The sequence below is a fragment of the Ranitomeya variabilis genome, chromosome 1, assembly GCF_051348905.1.
Source record: "Ranitomeya variabilis isolate aRanVar5 chromosome 1, aRanVar5.hap1, whole genome shotgun sequence".
In the NCBI taxonomy this organism is placed as follows: domain Eukaryota; kingdom Metazoa; phylum Chordata; class Amphibia; order Anura; family Dendrobatidae; genus Ranitomeya; species Ranitomeya variabilis.
This window is the reverse complement of record NC_135232.1, coordinates 510,691,688-510,714,801: the sequence shown is the minus strand read 5'-3', so window position 1 is coordinate 510,714,801 and position 23,114 is coordinate 510,691,688. Positions and strand designations below refer to the sequence as shown.

Below are 23,114 nucleotides of genomic sequence, written 5' to 3'. Positions count from 1 at the left end.
GGGGTGCGGTTAGATCAATTAATGATTTAAGAAAGCATAGAGGTGCAGAGAGATACATAAAATGTATGTATACTAAGGCCAGAAGCCTTGCCAACAAAATGGATGAATTAGAACTAATGTTGTTGGAGCATAATTATGACATGGTGAGGATATCTGAGACATGGCTGGATGAGAGCCATGACTGGGCTGTTAACTTGCAGGGTTATAGTCTGTTCAGAAATGACTGAACGGATAAGCGAGGGGGAGGGGTGTGTCTGTATGTAAAATTATCCTTAAAACCCATCCTGCGTGATAATATAGGTGAATCTAATGAAAATGTAGAGTCCCTGTGGGTGGAGATAAGGGGAGGGGGGGAAATAATAAATTACTGATAGGGGTTTGTTGTAAGTCTCCAAAAATAATGAAAGCAACGGAGAATATCCTCATAAAGCAAATAGATGAAGCTGCGACTCAAGGAGAAGTCATTATTATGAGGGACTTCAACTACCCTGAAATACGGTAGATTGGGGAACAGAAACCTGCAGTTCCAGCAAAGGTAATCGGTTTCTGACAACTATGAGAGACAATTACCTTTCACAACTGGTTCAGGACCCAACAAGAAGGGGGGCACTGCTAGACCTAATATTAACCAACAGGCCAGACCGCATAGCAAATATAAGGGTTGGGGTCACTTGGGGAATAGTGATCACAAAATAATAAGTTTTCATGTATCCTTTAATAAGATGTGTAGTAGGGGAGTTACAAGGACACTAAACTTCAGGAGGGCAAATGTCCAACAGATGAGAGATGATCTTAGTGCAATTAACTGGGACGATATCCTGAGACATAAAAATACACAAAGAAAATGGGAGACGTTTATTAGCATCCTGGATAGGACCTGTGCACAGTATATACCGTATGGGAATAAACATACTAAAAATAGAAGGAAACCAATATGGCTAAATAGAGCTGTAAGGGGCGCAATAAGGGACAAAAAGAAAGCATTTAGAGAATTAAAGGAAGTAGGTAGTGATGAGGCATTAAATAAATACAGAAAATTAAATAAATTCTGTAAAAAGCAAATCAAGGCAGCTAAGATTGAGACAGAGAGACTCATTGCCAGAGAGAGAGTAAAAATAATCCCAAAATATTCTTTAACTACGTAAATATTAAGAAACTAAAAAATGATAGTGTTGGCCCCCTTAAAAATAGTCTGGGTGAAATGGTGGATGAGGATGAGGAAAAAGCCAATATGCTAAATGACTTTTTTTTCTTTTTTTTCATCAGTATTTACACAAGAAAATCCCATGGCAGACAATATGATCAGTGATAACAAAAATTCCTCATTAAATGTCACCTGCTTAACCCAGCAGGAAGTACGTCAGCGTCTAAAAATCACTAAAATTTACAAATCTCCGGGCCCGGATGGGATACACCCCCGAGTACTGCAGGAACTAAGTACAGTCATTGATACACCATTATTTTTAATCTTTAAAAACTCCATAATAACAGGGTCTGTACCACAGGACTGGCGTATAGCAAATGTGGTGCCAATATTCAAAAAGGGGACAAAAACTGAACTCGGAAATTATAGGCCAGTAAGCTTAACCTCTACTGTGGGTGAAATCCTGGAGGGCATTCTAAGGGATGCTATGCTGGAGTATCTGAAGAGGAATAACCTCATGACCCAAAACCAACATAGGTTTACTAGGGACCATTCCTGTCAGATTAATCTGATTAATTTCTATGAAGAGGTAAGTTCCGGACTGGACCAAGGGAACCCAGTGGACATAGTGTATACGGACTTTTCAAAAGCTTTTGATACGGTGCCACACAAAGGGTTGATACATAAAATGAGAATAATGGGGATAGGGGAAAATATGTGTAAGTGGGTTAAGAGCTGGCTCAGGGATAAGAAACAAAGGTGGTTATTAATGGAGCACACTCGGACTGGGTCACGGTTAGCAGTGGGGTACCACAGGGGTCAGTATTGGGCCCTCTTCTTTTTAACATATTTATTAATGATCTTGTAGGGGGCATACAGAGTGGAATTTCAATATTTGCAGATGACACTAAACTCTGCAGGACAATTTTATATTACAGGATGATTTATGTAAACTAGAAGCTTGGGCTGATAAATGGCAAATGAGCTTTAATGGGGATAAATGTAAGGTCATGCACTTGGGTAGAAGTAATAAGATGTATAACTATGTGCTTAATTCTAAAACTCTGGGCAAAACTGTCATTGAAAAAGACCTGGGAGTATGGGTGGATGACAAACTCACATTTAGTGGCCAGTGTCAGGCAGCTGCTACAAAGGCAAATAAAATAATGGGATGCTTTAAAAGAGGCATAGATGCTCACGAGGAGATCATAATTTTACCTCTATACAAGTCTCTAGTTCGACCGCATCTAGAATACTGTGTACAGTTCTGGTCTCCGGTGTATAAGAAAGACATAGCTGAACTAGAGCGGGTGCAGAGAAGAGCGACCAAGGTTATTAGAGGACTGGGGGGTCTGCAATACCAAGATAGGTTATTACACTTGGGGCTATTTAGTTTGGAAAAACGAAGGCTAAGGGGTGATCTTATGTTAATGTATAAGTATATGAGGGGACAGTACAAAGACCTTCCTGATGATCTTTTTAATCATAGACCTGAGACAGGGACAAGGGGGCATCCTCTACGTCTGAAGGAAAGAAGGTTTAAGCATAACAGACGTGGATTCTTTACTTTAAGAACAGTGAGACTATGGAACTCTCTGCCCTATGATGTTGTAATGAGTGATTCATTACTTAAATTTAAGAGGGGACTGGATGCCTTTCTTGAAAAGTATAATGTTACAGGTTTGTTATGGTTTCCAATGGCAAGGAAACATCAGAAGCATAGAATAAACGGACAAGCTCTCGGGTGATGGAAACTAGAGCTGACCGCAATGCTAAACCTACACACCACACTAGAAGTAGCCAGGGGGCATTCCTGCGTTGTCTCTAGATGCCGCGCGCCAGCCGGAGAACTAACTACCCCTGGTAGAAGAAAACACAGTCCTGGCTTGCCTCCAGAGAATGTCCCCACAGGAGATAGCAGCCCCCCACATATAATAACGGTGAGAGCAGATGAAAAGACACACGTAGTATGAAAGCAGATTTAGCACAGAGAGGCCCGCTAACTAAATAGCAGAAAGATACAACAGAGGACTTCGCGGTCAGCTGCAAAACCCTTCAAAACACCATCCTGAAATTACCTTAACTCATGTGACAACTCATGCCACTGGAGTGGTAATTTCAGCCCAACAAGAGCTTCCAGCTGCAGAGATACACATAAGTGCAAACTGGACAAAACATACAAAAATAGACTTAAGGACTAAAGTGTCCAACTTAGCTGAGCAGAAAACTGGGAGCAGGAACATGCAACAGAATCACTCTGGATACATTGATGGCCAGCATTAGAATGACTGAGGAGCAAGGTTAAATAGGATACTCCCACATCCTGATAGGAACAGGTGAACTGAAGGCAAAGCTTGCAGGACACCAGTACCACAAGAGACCACCGGGGGAGCCCACGAACCGAATCACAACAGTACCCCCCCCTTAAGGAGGGGGCACCGAACCCTCACAAGAACCACCAGGGCGATCTGGATGAGCCCTATGAAAGGCACGGACCAAATCAGAAGCATGAACATCAGAAGCTGTAACCCAAGAATTATCCTCTTGACCGTAGCCCTTCCATTTCACCAGATATTGAAGTCTCCGTCTGGAAACACGGGAGTCCAAGATTTTCTCCACCACGTACTCCAATTCACCCTCAACCAGCACAGGAGCAGGAGGCTCAACAGAAGGCACAAGTGGTACCTCATACCTCCGCAATAATGACCGATGGAAGACATTATGGATAGCAAAGGATGCTGGGAGGTCCAAACGAAAAGACACAGGGTTAAGAATTTCCAAAATCTTATAAGGACCGATGAACCGAGGCTTAAACTTAGGAGAAGAGACCCTCATAGGGACAAAACGGGAGGACAACCACACCAAGTCCCCAACACGAAGACGAGGACCAACACGACGATGGCGATTAGCAAAACGTTGAGTCTTCTCCTGGGACAACTCCAAATTGTCCACCACCTGCCCCCAAATACGATGCAACCTATCCACCATGGTATCCACTCCAGGACAATCCGAAGACTCCACCTGACCAGATGAAAAACGAGGATGGAACCCTGAATTGCAAAAGAAAGGGGAGACCAAAGTGGCAGAACTGGCCCGATTATTAAGGGCAAACTCAGCCAACGGCAAAAAGGAGACCCAGTCATCCTGATCAGCAGACACGAAACACCTCAAATAAGTCTCCAAGGTCTGATTAGTACGTTCCGTCTGGCCATTTGTCTGGGGATGAAATGCAGACGAAAAAGACAAATCAATGCCCATCCTGGCACAAAACGCCCGCCAAAATCTGGACACAAACTGGGATCCCCTGTCGGAAACGATATTCTCCGGAATACCATGCAGCCGAAGCACATTCTGAAAAAACAGGGGCACCAACTCAGATGAGGAAGGCAGCTTGGGCAAGGGCACCAAATGAACCATCTTAGAAAAGCGGTCACACACCACCCAAATGACGGACATCTTCTGAGAAACAGGGAGATCAGAAATAAAATCCATAGAGATGTGTGTCCAAGGCCTCTTAGGAACAGGCAAGGGCAACAACAACCCACTAGCCCGAGAACAACAAGGCTTGGCCCGAGCACAAACATCGCAAGACTGCACAAAAGTACGCACGTCCCGAGACAGGGAAGGCCACCAGAAGGACCTAGCCACCAAATCTCTGGTACCAAAAATTCCCGGATGACCTGCCAACGCAGAAGAATGAACCTCCGAGATGACTCTATTGGTCCACTCATCCGGCACAAACAATCTACCAGGCGGACAACGATCAGGCCGATCCGCCTGAAACTCTTGTAAAGCACGTCGCAGGTCTGGGAAGACAGCAGACAATATCACCCCATCCTTAAGTATACCCGTAGGTTTAGAATCACCAGGGGAATCAGGTTCAAAACTCCTAGAAAGGGCATCCGCCTTCACATTCTTAGTACCTGGCAGATACGAAACCACAAAATTAAACCGGGAGAAAAACAACGACCAGCGCGCCTGTCTAGGATTCAGACGTCTGGCCGACTCAAGATAAATCAAATTTTTGTGATCAGTCAAGACCACCACCTGATGTTTAGCACCCTCAAGCCAATGACGCCACTCCTCGAATGCCCACTTCATCGGCAAAAGCTCCCGATTACCGACGTCATAATTTCGCTCGGCGGGCGAAAATTTTCGAGAAAAGAACGCACAAGGTCTCATCACTGAACAATCTGAACTTTTCTGCGACAAAACCGCCCCCGCTCCGATCTCGGAAGCATCAACTTCCACCTGAAAAGGAAGAGAAACATCAGGCTGGCACAACACCGGAGCAGAAGAAAAACGGCGCTTAAGCTCCCGAAAGGCCTCCACAGCAGCAGGAGACCAATCTGCAACATCAGCACCCTTTTTAGTCAAATCAGTCAAAGGCCTGACAACGCTAGAAAAACCAGTTATGAATCGACGATAAAAGTTAGCAAAGCCCAAAAATTTCTGAAGGCCCTTAAGAGAAGTCGGTTGCGTCCAGTCACAAATAGCCCGAACCTTCACAGGATCCATCTCAATAGAAGAGGGGGAAAAAATGTACCCCAAAAAAGAAATCTTCTGAACCCCCAAAACACACTTTGAACCTTTAACAAACAGAGAATTGGTCCGCAAAACCTGAAAAACCCTCCTAACTTGTTGAACATGAGATTCCCAGTCATCCGAAAAAATCAAGATATCGTCCAAATACACAATCATAAATTTATCCAGATATTCACGGAAAATATTGTGCATTAAAGACTGAAAGACCGAAGGGGCATTTGACAGACCAAAAGGCATCACCAAATACTCAAAATGGCCCTCGGGCGTATTAAATGCGGTTTTCCACTCATCCCCCTGCTTAATTCGCACCAAATTATACGCACCGCGAAGATCAAACTTAGAGAACCACTTCGCCCCCTCAATGCGAGCAAATAAATCTGTCAGCAATGGCAAAGGATATTGATACTTGACTGTGATCTTATTCAAGAGTCTATAATCAATACAAAGTCTCAAAGAACCATCACTTTTAGCTACGAAAAAGAACCCCGCTCCAAGAGGAGACGAAGAGGGACGAATATGTCCCTTTTCCAAGGACTCCCTAATATACTCTCGCATGGCAGCATGTTCAGGTACAGACAGATTGAATAGACGACCTTTAGGAAATTTACTGCCAGGGATCAAATCTATGGCGCAATCGCAATCTCTGTGAGGAGGAAGAGAATTAAGAGTAGATTCCTCAAAAACCTCACGATAATCAGACAAAAACTCAGGAATTTCAGAGGGAATAGATGAAGCAATGGAGACCAAAGGTGTGTCCCCATGATTTCCCTGACATCCCCAGCTTAGTACAGACATTGTTTTCCAGTCAAGGACTGGGTTATGAGTTTGCAACCATGGCAATCCCAGCACCAACACATCATGTAGATTATACAGTACAAGGAAGCGAATCACCTCTTGATGGTCTGGAGTCATACGCATAGTCACTTGTGTCCAGTATTGTGGTTTATTACTAGCCAATGGTGTAGAATCAATACCCTTTAAAGGTATAGGAACTTCCAGAGGCTCTAGATCAAACCCACAGCGCCTGGCAAAGGACCAATCCATAAGACTCAAAGCGGCGCCAGAATCCACATACGCATCCGCAACAATAGAAGATAACGAACAAATTAGAGTTACAGACAAAATAAACTTGGACTGCAAAGTGCCAATAGCAGAGGATTTATCAACTTTCTTTGTTCGTTTAGAGCATGCTGATATAACATGAGTAGAATTTCCACAATAGAAGCACAAATGATTTTTGCGCCTGTAAATCTGTCGTTCGCTTCTGGACAGAAAGCTATCACATTGCATACTCTGTGGTGCCTCTTCAGAAGACACCGCCAACTGGTGCACAGGTTTGCGTTCCCGTAAACGCCGATCAATCTGAATTGCCATTGTCATGGACTCATTCAGACCAGTAGGCGCAGGAAACCCCACCATGACGTCTTTTACAGCATCAGAGAGACCTTCTCTGAAAATTGCCGCCAGAGCGCACTCATTCCACTGAGTAAGCACAGACCATTTTCGAAATTTTTGGCAATATATTTCGGCTTCATCTTGCCCCTGAGAGAGGGCTATTAGGGCTTTCTCAGCCTGAATCTCCAAATTTGGTTCCTCATAAAGCAACCCCAAAGCCAGAAAAAACGCATCCACATTGAGCAACACAGGATCCCCTGGTGCCAATGAAAATGCCCAATTTTGGGGGTCACCCCGCAGTAAAGAAATAACAATTTTTACTTGCTGGGCAGGATCTCCAGCAGAATGAGATCTCAGCGAAAGAAACAATTTACAATTGTATTTAAAATTTAGAAAACAAGATCGATCTCCAGAAAAAAACTCCGGTATAGGAATTTTAGGTTCAGACCGAGGAGCATGTAACAAAAAATCTTGTATATTCTGAACTTTAGAGGCAAGATTATTCAAATTGGTAGCCAGACTCTGGGGATCCATATTTCAACAGATAAAGTCTGAGCCATTCAGGGGTTAAGAGGAGAGGAAAACAGGAGACTGCAATTAGAGCTGGAGTGCAACTTCAGAGGAAGGAAAAAAAAAAAAAAAAAGGTTTCACACAGTTCCTTTTCTCTCCTGCTTCAGCCTATAGATTAAACATTTGGGCTGGCCATACTGTTATGGTTTCCAATGGCAAGGAAACATCAGAAGCATAGAATAAACGGACAAGCTCTCGGGTGATGGAAACTAGAGCTGACCGCGATGCTAAACCTACACACCACACTAGAAGTAGCCAGGGGGCATTCCTGCGTTGTCTCTAGATGCCGCGCGCCAGCCGGAGAACTAACTACCCCTGGTAGAAGAAAACACAGTCCTGGCTTGCCTCCAGAGAATGTCCCCACAGGAGATAGCAGCCCCCCATATATAATAACGGTGAGAGCAGATGAAAAGACACACGTAGTATGAAAGCAGATTTAGCACAGAGAGGCCCGCTAACTAAATAGCAGAAAGATACAACAGAGGACTTCGCGGTCAGCTGCAAAACCCTTCAAAACACCATCCTGAAATTACCTTAACTCATGTGACAACTCATGCCACTGGAGTGGTAATTTCAGCCCAACAAGAGCTTCCAGCTGCAGAGATACACATAAGTGCAAACTGGACAAAACATACAAAAATAGACTTAAGGACTAAAGTGTCCAACTTAGCTGAGCAGAAAACTGGGAGCAGGAACATGCAACAGAATCACTCTTGATACATTGATGGCCAGCATTAGAATGACTGAGGAGCAAGGTTAAATAGGATACTCCCACATCCTGATAGGAACAGGTGAACTGAAGGCAAAGCTTGCAGGACACCAGTACCACAAGAGACCACCGGGGGAGCCCACGAACCGAATCACAACACAGGTTATTTACACTAGATTCCTTGTTAGGGTGTTGATCCAGGGAACTAGTCTGATTGCCGTATGTGGAGTCGGGAAGGAATTTTTTTTCCCCAGTGTGGAGCTTACTCTTTGCCACATGGTTTTTTTTGCCTTCCTCTGGATCAACATGTTAGGGCATGTTAGGTTAGGCTATGAGTTGAACTAGATGGACTTAAAGTCTTCCTTCAACCTTAATAACTATGTTACTATGTTACTATGTAAGTTCTGGGCCCTGAGTAAGCAGAGGGGCCCACTTGCTGTCTGGGAAACGAGGTCCCCCGTGCTTTAAACTGTTTTAAATACCCACCTCTCCTCTTTCTCCACTGGCTGGAGGTCCTGTCTCTTCTGCGTCTTCTGACTCTGATGTCTCAGGGCACAGGGCACGATGACCTCACTACAGCATACCCTCTGCGCTGAGCAGTGCAGAGAGCTAGAAGAGACTGAAGACAATGGAGCTGAGGAGACTGCAGCTGCGGCCATCGGGGAACGAGGAGACGTAAGCATTTGATTATTTATTTTTTATGTATGGAGCATTATGAGGGGCCCATTCTGTATGGAGCATTATATGAGGCTCATTCTGTATGAAGCATTATATGGGGCCCATTTTCTATGGAGCATTACATGGGGCTCATTATAATTAATTAAACACACTAGTGATACCAAAGTATCATATAAAATCACTAATATAAAAATTCAGACTATCTTAAAATACCCGGAGATCACCATATGTGCAAATAATGCAGTGATAACACTACAAAGAGCTAAAAGAATCGTGCTCACAACATAGCCAGACCAAAAACCATCACAACAGAGAATATTTACGAATATATAGATATTTATTTATTTAGTGGCGATTATCAAACCATAGAAATACAAAAATTGTAAAATCTAGATAATATTAATATGTATGTACTTAAAATATTTTTTGCACATATCAAATTATATCATATGGCAGGCATCATATATTGTATATCATACCTGTAAGGACTCAATATATGTCATAGAAAACACCCTATATTGCATATAAACAAGAAGTGCGATAACTATAAATTGAAAGCAAAAAAATGCTTTTTATAAAAAACAAGAAGTGCTATAAACTGAAAGCAAAAAAACGCTTTTTTATAAAAAGTGCATAGAATGTGCATACAACTATATTCAATCAAGTGTAAGGAAGGACAATGAGGGTGCATCAGTGCAAAAATATGCAACTATAAGGTGCTATGGGTGGATAGTATCCAGAGTCACTTACTTCTCAATGTACGGGAATTGTTATAAGGACCGCCAATTTGATATAGTGCACCCTGACGCGCGTTTCGGACGCACTGTTCCTTTGTCAGGGGGGCTCATTATTCTGTATGCAGCATTACATGGGGCCCATTATTCTATATGCAGCATTATATGGGGCCCATTATTCTGTATGGAGCAATGTATGGGGTCCATTATACTGTTTGGAGCATTATATGGGGCCCATTATTCTGTATGGAGCAAGATATGAGGTCCATTATTCTGTATGGAGGACTATGTGGTGCCCAAAATATGGTATGGAGGACTATACTGTTCGGTCTAAAATGAAAACTTTTGAATCCCCCCAGGGCACGCACTGTGCCCTGGGGGGATTCACAATTACCGCATTTACAAATTATTCACAATATGTGAATGAGGCACTAAATTTGGTGCCTTCAAGGGTGTATGGATGACCCTGCTTGTAATTTTTGGCACGTTTTGCACATGGGTTTTTTTTGCCTTCCTCTGGATCAACATGTTAGGGCACGTTAGGTTAGGCTATGGGTTGAACTAGATGGACTTAAAGTCTTCCTTCAACCTTAATAACTATGTTACTATGTTACTATGTACAGTAAGTTCTGGGCCCTGAGCAAGCAGAGGGGCCCACTTGCTGTCTGGGAAACGAGGTCCCCCGTGCTTTAAACTGTTTTAAATACCCACCTCTCCTCTTTCTCCACTGGCTGGAGGTCCTGTCTCTTCTGCGTCTTCTGACTCTGATGTCTCAGGGCACAGGGCACGATGACCTCACTACAGCATACCCTCTGTGCTGAGCAGTTCAGAGAGCTAGAAGAGACTGAAGACAATGGAGCTGAGTAGACCGAAGCTGCGGCCATCGGGGAACGAGGAGACGTAAGCATTTGATTATTTATTTTTTATGTATGGTGCATTATGAGGGGCCCATTCTGTATGGAGCATTATATGAGGCTCATTCTGTTTGGAGCATTATATGGGGCCCATTATTCTGTATGGAGCAAGATATGAGGTCCATTATTCTGTATGGAGGACTATGTGGTGCCCAAAATATGGTATGGAGGACTATACTGTTCGGTCTAAAATGAAAACTTTTGAATCCCCCCAGGGCACGCACTGTGCCCTGGGGGGATTCACAATTACCGCATTTAGAAATTATTCACAATATGTGAATGAGGCACTAAATTTGGTGCCTTCAAGGGTGTATGGATGACCCTGCTTGTAATTTTTGGCACGTTTTGCACATGGGTTTTTTTTGCCTTCCTCTGGATCAACATGTTAGGGCATGTTAGGTTAGGCTATGGGTTGAACTAGATGGACTTAAAGTCTTCCTTCAACCTTAATAACTATGTTACTATGTTACTATGTACAGTAAGTTCTGGGCCCTGAGCAAGCAGAGGGGCCCACTTGCTGTCTGGGAAACGAGGTCCCCCGTGCTTTAAACTGTTTTAAATACCCACCTCTCCTCTTTCTCCACTGGCTGGAGGTCCTGTCTCTTCTGCGTCTTCTGACACTGATGTCTCAGGGCACAGGGCACGATGACCTCACTACAGCATACCCTCTGTGCTGAGCAGTTCAGAGAGCTAGAAGAGACTGAAGACAATGGAGCTGAGTAGACCGAAGCTGCGGCCATCGGGGAACGAGGAGACGTAAGCATTTGATTATTTATTTTTTATGTATGGTGCATTATGAGGGGCCCATTCTGTATGGAGCATTATATGAGGCTCATTCTGTTTGGAGCATTATATGGGGCCCATTATTCTGTATGGAGCAAGATATGAGGTCCATTATTCTGTATGGAGGACTATGTGGTGCCCAAAATATGGTATGGAGGACTATACTGTTCGGTCTAAAATGAAAACTTTTGAATCCCCCCAGGGCACGCACTGTGCCCTGGGGGGATTCACAATTACCGCATTTAGAAATTATTCACAATATGTGAATGAGGCACTAAATTTGGTGCCTTCAAGGGTGTATGGATGACCCTGCTTGTAATTTTTGGCACGTTTTGCACATGGGTTTTTTTTGCCTTCCTCTGGATCAACATGTTAGGGCATGTTAGGTTAGGCTATGGGTTGAACTAGATGGACTTAAAGTCTTCCTTCAACCTTAATAACTATGTTACTATGTTACTATGTACAGTAAGTTCTGGGCCCTGAGCAAGCAGAGGGGCCCACTTGCTGTCTGGGAAACGAGGTCCCCCGTGCTTTAAACTGTTTTAAATACCCACCTCTCCTCTTTCTCCACTGGCTGGAGGTCCTGTCTCTTCTGCGTCTTCTGACACTGATGTCTCAGGGCACAGGGCACGATGACCTCACTACAGCATACCCTCTGTGCTGAGCAGTTCAGAGAGCTAGAAGAGACTGAAGACAATGGAGCTGAGTAGACCGAAGCTGCGGCCATCGGGGAACGAGGAGACGTAAGCATTTGATTATTTATTTTTTATGTATGGTGCATTATGAGGGGCCCATTCTGTATGGAGCATTATATGAGGCTCATTCTGTTTGGAGCATTATATGGGGCCCATTTTCTATGGAGCATTACATGGGGCTCATTATAATTAATTAACCACACTAGTGATACCAAAGTATCATATAAAATCACTAATATAAAAATTCAGACTATCTTAAAATACCCGGAGATCACCATATGTGCAAATAATGTAGTGATAACACTACAAAGAGCTAAAAGAATCGTGCTCACAACATAGCCAGACCAAAAACCATCACAACAGAGAATATGTATGAATATATAGATATTTATTTATTTAGTGGCGATTATCAAACCATAAAAACACAAAAATTGTAAAATCTAGGTAATATTAATATGTATGTACGTAAAATATTTTTGTGCACATATCAAATTATATCATATGGCAGGCATCATATATTGTATATTATACCCGTAAGGACTCAATATATGTAATAGAAAACACCCTATATTGCATATAAACAAGAAGTGCTATAAATTGAAAGCAAGAAAACGATTTTTTATAAAAAAACAAGAAGTGCTATAAACTGAAAGCAAAAAAAACGCTTTTTTATAAAAAGTGCATACAATGTGCATACAACTATATTCAATCAAGTGTAAGGAAGGACAATGAGGGTGCATCAGTGCAAAATATGCAACTATAAGGTGCTATGAGTCACTTCTCAATGTACGAGAATTGTTATAAGGACCGCCAATATAATATAGTGCACCCCGATGAGCGTTTCGGAAGCACTGTTCCTTCGTCAGGGGGGCTCATTATTCTGTATGCAGCATTACATGGGGCCCATTATTCTATATACATAAACACAATCCAATAGTGGATTCACCACCTCAAAAGACAACATTACCTAACAAACACCATACTTGTAGTAGGTGAAAAAGAGGCATAGGCAAATATAAAAACATATATACTTTATTGACAATTAATAAAACAAACAAGACAAGGATATTCATGCAAGACTGATTACAGGCAGAACTGGACAATATATCAGCATACTAATGGGTAATTAAAGCCGTTGGAATAAATTACTATACAATATCAAATCAGCCGATTAAGAGGTAGATATGCACAAATTTATTGCACTCTGTATGGATTATTACAAAAAAAGGAGATTTCTATATAAAGCTTCCCATAAAAAGAATTATTACTTGTTTCTAATGGGGGCCACAGAATCTCCAGAGTAAATCTCCAACATCACAATTTTAGAAAGTGTCTTGTGCATTTGAGATAAGGTGCTCTATCATATCCTCATTCCTAATGGTAAGAATAAACTCTCCCAAGCAGCATAACAATATTGAAAAGTGGCTGGTGCATCTGAGGTAAAATGCTATGACCTATCGTTATTACCAATGGCAGGTAGCAATAATATAATTAACTATATCCTAAACGGCATATTACTTACATAGGTATGTTTTCCAGCCTGCGTGCTCCTCAGCTCCTCAGTCAGTACCATTATTCTATATGCAGCATTATATGGGGCCCATTATTCTGTTTGAAGCATTATATGGGGCCCATTATTCTGTATGGAGCAATGTATGGGGTCCATTATACTGTTTGGAACATTATATGGGGCCCATTATTCTGTATGGAGCAATATATGAGGTCCATTATACTGTATGGAGGACTATGTGGTGCCCAAAATAGGGGATGGAAGACTATACAGTTTGGTCTAAAATGAAAACTTTTGAATTCCCCCAGGGCACTCACTGTGCGCTGCAAGGATTTGTCGGTTTCTGAGCTATTGTAGAATTTACAATAGATATCACTCATGTAATGGAAGAAGTAAGTGAAATTTCTTGCATTGTACTATACCTATATTTGTCTGCCACTCACTGAGACTCTTTAGTCTGGGACTCACAAAAATCTGGAGCCGGTCATGTCACTGACTCAACCTGGGAAACTAGCATGCAGAGCGAAGCCAGCAGCACTGAGGGGGAGTGATCGATAGCATTGAAACAGGCAGGAAGAGGCAGATGGAGAAGGTGGGTAACTGTTCAGCAGAGCACCAACACTTGTTCATTTCTCCGTCAAAGAGTTAGGTGTTCCCCAGTTTGGGACTTTTTTAAAGAGAGTTCTGAGACTAACAAAATGGCCATTTGCAACCTGTGCCATGCCAAGATAAGCAGAGGCATGACCACTAAGAACCTAGCCACCACCGGCATGATGAGGCACATGTCATAGAAGCACCCAACTCGGTGGGCCAAATGCCTGGGTCCACGATTGGTTCAAGTGGGTGACACCATTGCTTCTTCCCTGTGCTAGGTACTTCCCATTCCCCTTTCCATGACACCTGTCCTTGTACATTCTGAGGCACCATCATAAGGCACTTCCAAAAAACTTGTCCCAGCACCGTGTTCAATTGTCCCTACCCCAGGCCTTGGAATGAAAAAGAAAGTTCCCAGCCAACACAGGCCCAAACGCTAAACAGACATATTTCCAGGCTGATGGCCATGGAAATGTTGCCGATTAGACTTGTAGACATGGATGATTTCCGCTGACTTATGGCAGCATCTGTCACTTAGGTACTCGGTCCCCAGCCACAACTATTTCTCCTGGTGTGGCAACTCAGCCGTGTACCAGCAGATGTCCAGGAACATCATACGTGCTCCTACCAATACAGTTACTGGGATTGTACACTTACTGACTGACACATGGACAACCACTTGTGGCCACGGATGCTACATTTCCCTGATGGCACACTGGGTGAACATTGTGGAGGCTGGGGCCGAGTCCCACCCTGGCTACAAAAGCCGAGGATTGCTGGCCCTACTTCTATCAGGGTTTCCTCCACCTCGTACACCGATTCCTGCACCCCCTCCTGCTCCTCCTCATTTTCCATCTCAGAGCACATCATCCACATCTGCCGGAAGCTGGAGCTCTGCAGCACTTAGCAAGGGGCAAAAGGCTCTGTTTAACCTAATTTGTTTAGGGGTCAAACCGCACACTGCAGCAGAGTTATTGAAATAAATAACAGACCAGACACTGTGGCAGTTGCTGCTGAAGCTACAACCAAGCACAGTCTTGTGTGATAACGGCCGTAACCTGGTGGCAGCTGTAAAGGTTTGCAAGCACACATATGTCCCATGCTTGGCCCATGTGCTAACCTTACTTGTTCAGAGGTTTCTGAAAAGTACCCAGATTTGCCAGAGATACTATTCAAAGTACGCCGCATCAGCCCCCATTTCCGCAAGTCAGCAACAGCTACTGCAACTCTGGCAGTGCTGCAACAGTGCATGCAAGTGCCAGCTCATTGATTGGTGTGTGACGTCACCACTCACTAGAACTCCACACTGCTGCTCATAAATCCTTGCCAGCATGTGCAGAGGCCAGTTGTCGAAAACCAGCTCCAACATGCCTCTGCATATAATATGAAGAGTGGGCATGGATATCTAACATTTGGGTGGTTCTCCAAGACTTTGAGGAGTCCACAAAGATGGTAAGGGATGATGACGCCATAATCAGTGCAACGATCCTGCTTATGTGCCTGCTTAAAAAGTCACTGCTCACAATTAAAGCAGAAGCATTGGATGCAGACGAGGAGCAGATGGAGGAAAACATGAGACAGGAAGATACTAATCAGTTTAGCCTAATCTCATCTGCTCAGAACGGATTTGGTAGCAATGAGGAGATAGAAGCTAAGGAAGAGGAACAGGGGCTGGTTGATAGCTCAACAGAGGCTAGTACCAACACAAGCTTCATCCTGTCTCTCCTTCATGGATGGGCTAAGGATGGGAATGAGGAGGAGGAGATGGAGAGCAGTCATCATGGTGGAGAAAGGGAAGTGTTGGCAATAGGGAACTTGGCACATATGGCTGACTTTCTGTACCGCTGCCTTTCTCGTGACCCTTGCATTACATTCATCGTGGCCAAAAAAGAGTATTGGTTATTCACACTGCTAAGCCCATGCTTCGAGTGGAAGCTTGCGTCTCTACTTCCTGAGCTGGAGAGGACTACTAACTAGTGCACTAGTGGCACTGGGCAAGCTTCCTTGCCCCACTAAGGAGGAGAGGCGAGGGAAACACACACCAGGTACAGCAGAGGCAGGGGTACACTGTCAAAGGCCTGGACCAATTTCATGACACCCTCCCAGCATCCAGACTCTGATGACTGGGGATTTTTGACAAGGCGGGAAAAGTTTTTAAAGATGGTCAAGCAATACCTGGCCAACAAAACCAGCATACTCACTAATTCCTCTGCAACCTTCAACTATTGGGTCTCAAAACTGGACACCTGTCATGAGTTGTCCCTCTATGCCTTGGAGGTGTTGTGCTACCCTGCCGCTAGAGTCTTGTCTGACAACCTCAGAAAATGCTGACAAGCTCACTCTGATAAAAATGAACAAAGCCTGGATCAGCCCCTACGTTTCCACACCACCAGATGACAGCATCACATAAAGTGTTTAGAATGTTCAATATTTGAGTGAGGCCCGTCAACTTGTAATTTTGGAAGGCTTTGCACTGTGTGAGTTTTTATGAGTGTTTTGTACCACAATTATAAATTATTCACAATATTTGATTGAGGCACTACATTTGGTGCCTTCATGGGTGTATGGATGACCCTGCTTGTAATTTTTAGCAGGTTTTGCACTTAGTGTATAGTCTTTATGAGTCTAGGTGTACCACTACATGACAATTTGAAGAGAATGTGTATGAGGCCCTCCTTTATGTCTAATGCAGGATGTATCTGAGTCCCTCTTCCATCAATTTTTGGCAGTTCTTTCTTCCTTCATAAATTACATTGAAATTTCCAATTTTTTAATAAACGATAACATTTTGGTTTACTTAAATTATTATTTTTTAAATCATTTTTTACATTTTGCCTCATATAAAAGTCATTATACAGGAAAGAGTGTTGCTTAACATTTTTTTCTTTTAAGCACCAATTTCTCATCGCTTTTGAATGTTTTATTGTCAGTACTTAAAGTGGAGTAAAAGCATGACACCATTGTTCTCAGCAGCAATCAGGGAGTCAGAGGTGCTTCCAGGAGTCTTTCCCATGCTGTTCTCCTTCCATTCAGCACTTTTTCCTTCCATTTTAACATTTTTGCTGTCCCCCAGACCTTCTTGTAAGGTCTGCAGGAAAAATGCTCAGATTTCCTTTTGGCTCCCATTATAATCGTTACTCAAAACAAGCATCTGAGCAGGGTCATCCTCTGCTCTCCAAGGCCCAGAGGCAACATCCTGCCACTTTAGTAACTGATCTTGCATCCTTAGATGCAACACTTAACAGCCGCCAGACAATCACAGGCCGTCAGCTGACGTCAGCGCACGCGTCGCTGGCGTATGATGTCACTGTCATACGCTGGAACAAAGATCCGCATCTCAGATGTAGCTAGCAGAGGACACCGTGGACCTCGGTCAGCTAAGGAGAAACTTTTTTTTCTTCTTTTTGTTAAGCCACACTATGGGGCTGCATTATACTGCTATTGGGGTGCATTATACTACTATGGGGGTACATTATCCTACTGTGGGGTGCATTATCCTACTATGGGGCTGCATTATACTCCTATGTGGGTGCATTTTACCACTATGGGGTTGCATTACACTCCTGTAGAGGTGCATTATACTACTATGGGGGTGCATTATACTCCTATAGGGGTGCATTATACTACTATGGGGGTGCATTATACTTCTATAGGGATGGATTATACTAATATGGGGGTGCATTATACTACTATGAGTGAATTATACTCCTATAGGAGTGGATTATACTAATATGGGACTGCATTATGCTTCTATGGGGGTGCATTATACTACCATGGGGGTGCATTGTACTCCTATAAGGATGCATTATACTACTATGGGGCTGCATCATACTACTATGGAGGTGCATTGGTACTGCTATAGGGGTACATTACACTTCTGTAGAGGTGCATTATACTACTATGGGGGTACATTATACTTCTATAAGTGTGCATTATACTACTATTGGGGTGCATTATACTGCAATGATAGTGCATTATACTACTATGGGCTGCATGATACTATTATAGGGCTTCATTATACTGCTATGGGGGTGCATTATACTATATATGACTATGGAGTGTGTTATACTACTATGGGGAGCATTATACTATGGGGTGCATTATACTACAATGGGGTGCATTATACTACTAGGGGGTGCATGACACAACTATGTGGTGCATTATACTGGCATGGGGGTGCATTATACTACTATGGGGTGCATTTTACTACTATGAAGTTCATTATGCTACTAAGGGGGTGCATTATACTACTATGGGGGTGCATTATGCTAATATGGCTACTATGAGTGTGCATTATACTACTATGGGGGTGCATTTTGCTACTGTGGGTGTGCATTATACTAATATATGACTATGGGATGCATTATACTATTATGGATGACTTTGGGGGCAATATGGAGAGACATGAGGGCAGTACAGAGATACAAGAGGCAGAATGGGAGGACATGTGGTTTCCAGAATGGGAAGGACACGTGGGGTCCAGAATGTGGGATATTATTACTGTAGGGGCTAATTAAAGGATATTATTTTTGAGGATATTGTTTTCAGTGTGGGGGAGGAGAGGTCCTGTTACTGTGCAGGGCAACACGGTCGCTTTTTTTCTTCATCTGCAGTAGTGTAGAGCTTGGGGAAAAATTGGGGAATGTGTTCTAGATAACTGTGCTACTGTGCTATTTTTTGCAGAGAAGAGTCCTGGCTGGAAGAAGTGATGGAGGTGTGCTCTGGATAAAGATGAAAAGTGAAGATGAAGGACTTCAACTAGAGATGTCACCGGTGAGTCTGAGTTACCTGTACACTGACACTATACATACACTGTATACTATATACAGATGTCCTGTGTATAATATCACTGATAATCACTGTATTATCTGTACGCTGACACTATTTACAGAGCTCCTGTATATAATGTTACTAGTGATCACTGCATATTACCTGTACATCGACACTATATATAGAGCTCATATGCAAAACGATAATCAAAAAGCACGTAGTTGTATAAATAGCCGAGATCATTATTCAATTACTTAGCTCTCCCAAAAGTCAGAAGTATACTTAGTAGGTGTACTACTCCAAATAGAACATTTGAAAACCAGCGAAAAGGAATATAAACACCAAAATTATATTAAAATATAAACTTTTATTATGTTATTATATAAAAAAAATTTTTTATCAAAATCACACAGGACAGAAAAAAATGAATGAAAATCCTACATGCAAAAGAAGAGGAAAAAAACAACCGATACAGTAGAGGTAGGACACAAGTCCACTATACGACCAGGGTGAGGCAATAAGAGTACTATAATGTTAATAATCACAAGCAAGTGCTTTACATCTTTTTGAGCACTATTATCCCATGATGTACTCTAATGTAGTGCATCCAATGACAGCACATATTAATAGGATAAAGTGTATGCTCACCCATAGTCTCAAGGGGGCCAAAAATTTTGCCAGTATGGGGCCCCGAAATTCCTGTTTTTTCAAATGCCGTTGTCAATCATAAAAGGCAGGCATTAAAATAGTACAACCTCGTGCGTGCTCCTGTGCGATGAACAGATGAATTACTGTAATAGCCTGGTCATACTGACCCAAACAATTATGTTGTCGGGTCATTTTAACTGCACAATGAACGCTAAAAAAAAGCCCAAAACAATGGTGGAATTTCAGTTTTTTCACAATTTCACCTCATTTTATTTTTTTCCCATTTTTCAGTATATGATACTGTAAAATTAATGGTATCATTACAACTTGCTCCATAAAAAAAGCCTTAACAAAGCTTTGTTGACAGAAAAATAAAAGATATTGCTCTTGAATAGTGTTGAGCGATACCGTCCGATACTTGAAAGTATCGGTATCGGAAAGTATCGGCCGATACCGGCAAAGTATCGGATCTAATCCGATACCGATACCCGATACCAATACAAGTCAATGGGACTCAAGTATCGGACGGTATCCCTGATGGTTCCCAGGGTCTGAAGGAGAGGAAACTCTCCTTCAGGCCCTGGGATCCATATCAATGTGTAAAAGAAAGAATTAAAATAAAAATTATTGCTATACTCACCTCTCCGACGCAGCCTGGACCTCACCGAGGGAACCGGCAGCGTTCTTTCCTTAAAATGCGCGCTTTTCCTTCCTTCCATGACGTCACGGCTTGTGATTGGTCGCGTGCCGCCCATGTGACCGCGACGCGACCAATCACAGCAAGCCGTGACGTAATTTCGGGTCCTGATGCCTATTTCTGCATTCAGGACCTGAAATTACGTCACGGCTTGCTGTGATTGGTTGCGTCGCGGTCACATGGGCGGCACGCAACCAATCACAAGCCGCGACGTAATTTTAAAAATGCGCGCGTCTCCTGCCTCCCGTGACGTCACGGCTTGTGATTGGTCGCGTCGCCCATGTGACCGCGACGCGACCAATCACAAAGCCGGAACGTAATTTTAAAATACTGAATGCCTAGAAGGACCTGAAAATTACGTCACGGCTTGCTGTGATTGGTCGCGTCGCGGCCACATGGGCGGCACGCGACCAATCAGAAGCCGTGACGTCACGGAAGGAAGGAAAAGCGCGCATTTTAAGCAAAGAACGCTGCCGGTTCCCTCGGTGAGGTCCAGGCTGCGTCGGAGAGGTGAGTATAGCAATATTTTTTATTTTAATTCTTTATTTTACACATTAATGTTGTTTCGATACCGATACCCGATACCACAAAAGTATCGGATCTCGGTATCGGAATTCCGATACCTGCAAGTATCGGCCGATACCCGATACTTGCGGTATCGGAATGCTCAACACTACTCTTGAAAGAAAGGAGGAAAAACATGAAAAATTATGAAAAATTGTCTGGTCTCAAAAGGGTTATTTTTTTAATTACATTTATGTATTTGGGAATAAAAATTATATTTGCTATTTGGTTTCATTATAAATTTTGTACAGTTTGGTTTTTTCAAGCTTTTTTCTCTTTTTTCATGTGGTCTAAACCAGCTAAGAGGAGCTCAGAGAAAGGCAGATAAGAGATACAAACTCCCTGTCAGACTGTCAAAGTGGTCTGAGTGATTGATTTGCAGTCCACTCATTCTGCTGTCAGCAAGGCCATATTCACACTATCAGTATTTGGTCAGTATTTTACATCAGCATTTGTAAGCCAAATCAGGAGAAGAACAATCAGAGGGAAGAATAATAGAAACATATGCACCACTTCTCTATTTATCACCCACTCCTGGTTTTGTATTACAAATAATGATGGAAAATACTGACGAAATACTTAATGTGTGAACGTTGCCCAACACAGAGACTATACAAGGCGAATGTAGACATTTTTTTTATGAAACCCAATTACTTTTATTCCCAATTACATGCATTTAAGTATTGCCCTTTAAATGACGTAACTACAGCAATGAAAGTGATACATATTTATAAGTGTCAGGTCTATCTAGGTATTCATTGGTTGATTTTAAATAATATTCACATGCATTGACATATATCTTTTTACTAATAAAGATGGCATCCCTAGTAATAGTTTAAGTAAGGAATTAAACTTAAAGGGGTTGTTCGACTTCCAAAATCAGGTAGGGCTGGTTTTAAAATAATAAAAGAATGTATGCTCCCCTGCTGTAACTCCCATCACTTCAACACAGTCGCTCTAGCAGTCTCCATCAGGACAGAAAACGATAAAGTCCCATCACCTGACCGCTGTGGGCTGTGATTGACTGCAGATGTCAGGTGACTGAACAAGACATCATGTGAGGCACACTTATTGAAGTACTGTTTCAGTCACCTGATCTCTGTAGCAAATCACAAGCCTCAATGGTCAGGACTTCATAGCTTTTTATCCTGGCCACGACAACCAGAAAGTATGCGTTGGGAATCACACTGGGTGAATATACAATTTTTTAATGTTAGAACTATTCCTGCTGTTTGAACAGTTTTTTGAGAAGTCAGGAAGACCCTCTGAAAGCAGCGTTTGATACAGTTTATTCCCCCATTTTTTTCTTCACATCTACTTTTATCATGTTATTTTATGTGTTTACGGAATAAAGCAGCAGTGGCTGTAAAGATAACATGAGGCCTTTTTGTTTCTGTAGTTGGGTGGGGGGTATGATGATTTTTGAAGACAAACAACTGTTTAGCATGCCAATAAAAAAGTACTTACGGTAAGGGTTAAGTCTTTCCTGCCCAGGTTCAGGGGAATATCTTTTCCACCGCGATCCTCCACATGACATGACAACGGTCCGAATGAAATCTCTTCCACACAGCCTTATGCCACCATCTGCCACCTCCAATGCCTGGCAAAAATGGGGTATAATAGAAGAAATGAGCAGGAAACACAGACAGAAGCGGAGACACATGGCTTGTGGTATGATGTCTTTTGTCTGACCTACTGAAAGCTTTGACAGATGAACTGATTTATAAATAAGATCTTGACCATTATCTTTTCAAGGCTTTTAAGAAAATTACATTTTAGGAAATAACCTTGTAAAGTAACTCCTAGAAAAGGCAAGGACAACCTTGGGATTAACAGCTGCAAGAAGTGACAAAATTTTACATTTTCTTTTTTTTTAATAAATCTTGCATTTTTCTTTGAACCATAAATAAAGAGGTTTCCCAGTTTCAAAGAAACCTTAAAGGCTGCGCCTCCTTTAAAATAACAAAAAAATCAGAACTTACCTGTTAAAGCCCATGCCATGTTGTAGATGGCACACCACAGCAGCAGAGCTGTCCATAAAGAGTTCAGCGAAGAGGCAGCGCACAATCAGTGGAGGCTTCACTAGGTAAGCAATGCTTGTTTTGTTATTTTAAAGCAGTTGCGGCTTTTGGGACATTATTTTGTAAAATTGGACAATGAAAT

At 42.6% G+C, this 23,114-nt stretch overlaps 1 protein-coding gene across 1 annotated transcript in view; it reads right to left on the bottom strand.

Moving 5' to 3' along the window:
* The window catches only part of INSL3 (insulin like 3), a 28,173-nt gene extending 5,514 nt beyond the window's left edge, over positions 1-22,659 (bottom strand). The window contains exon 1 of the mRNA XM_077253299.1: positions 22,419-22,659. Within this exon, the coding sequence (XP_077109414.1) occupies positions 22,419-22,614 (196 nt within the window). The 5' untranslated portion in view covers positions 22,615-22,659. The remainder of the gene's footprint in view (positions 1-22,418) is intronic.
* Positions 22,660-23,114: the final 455 nt, after the last annotated feature.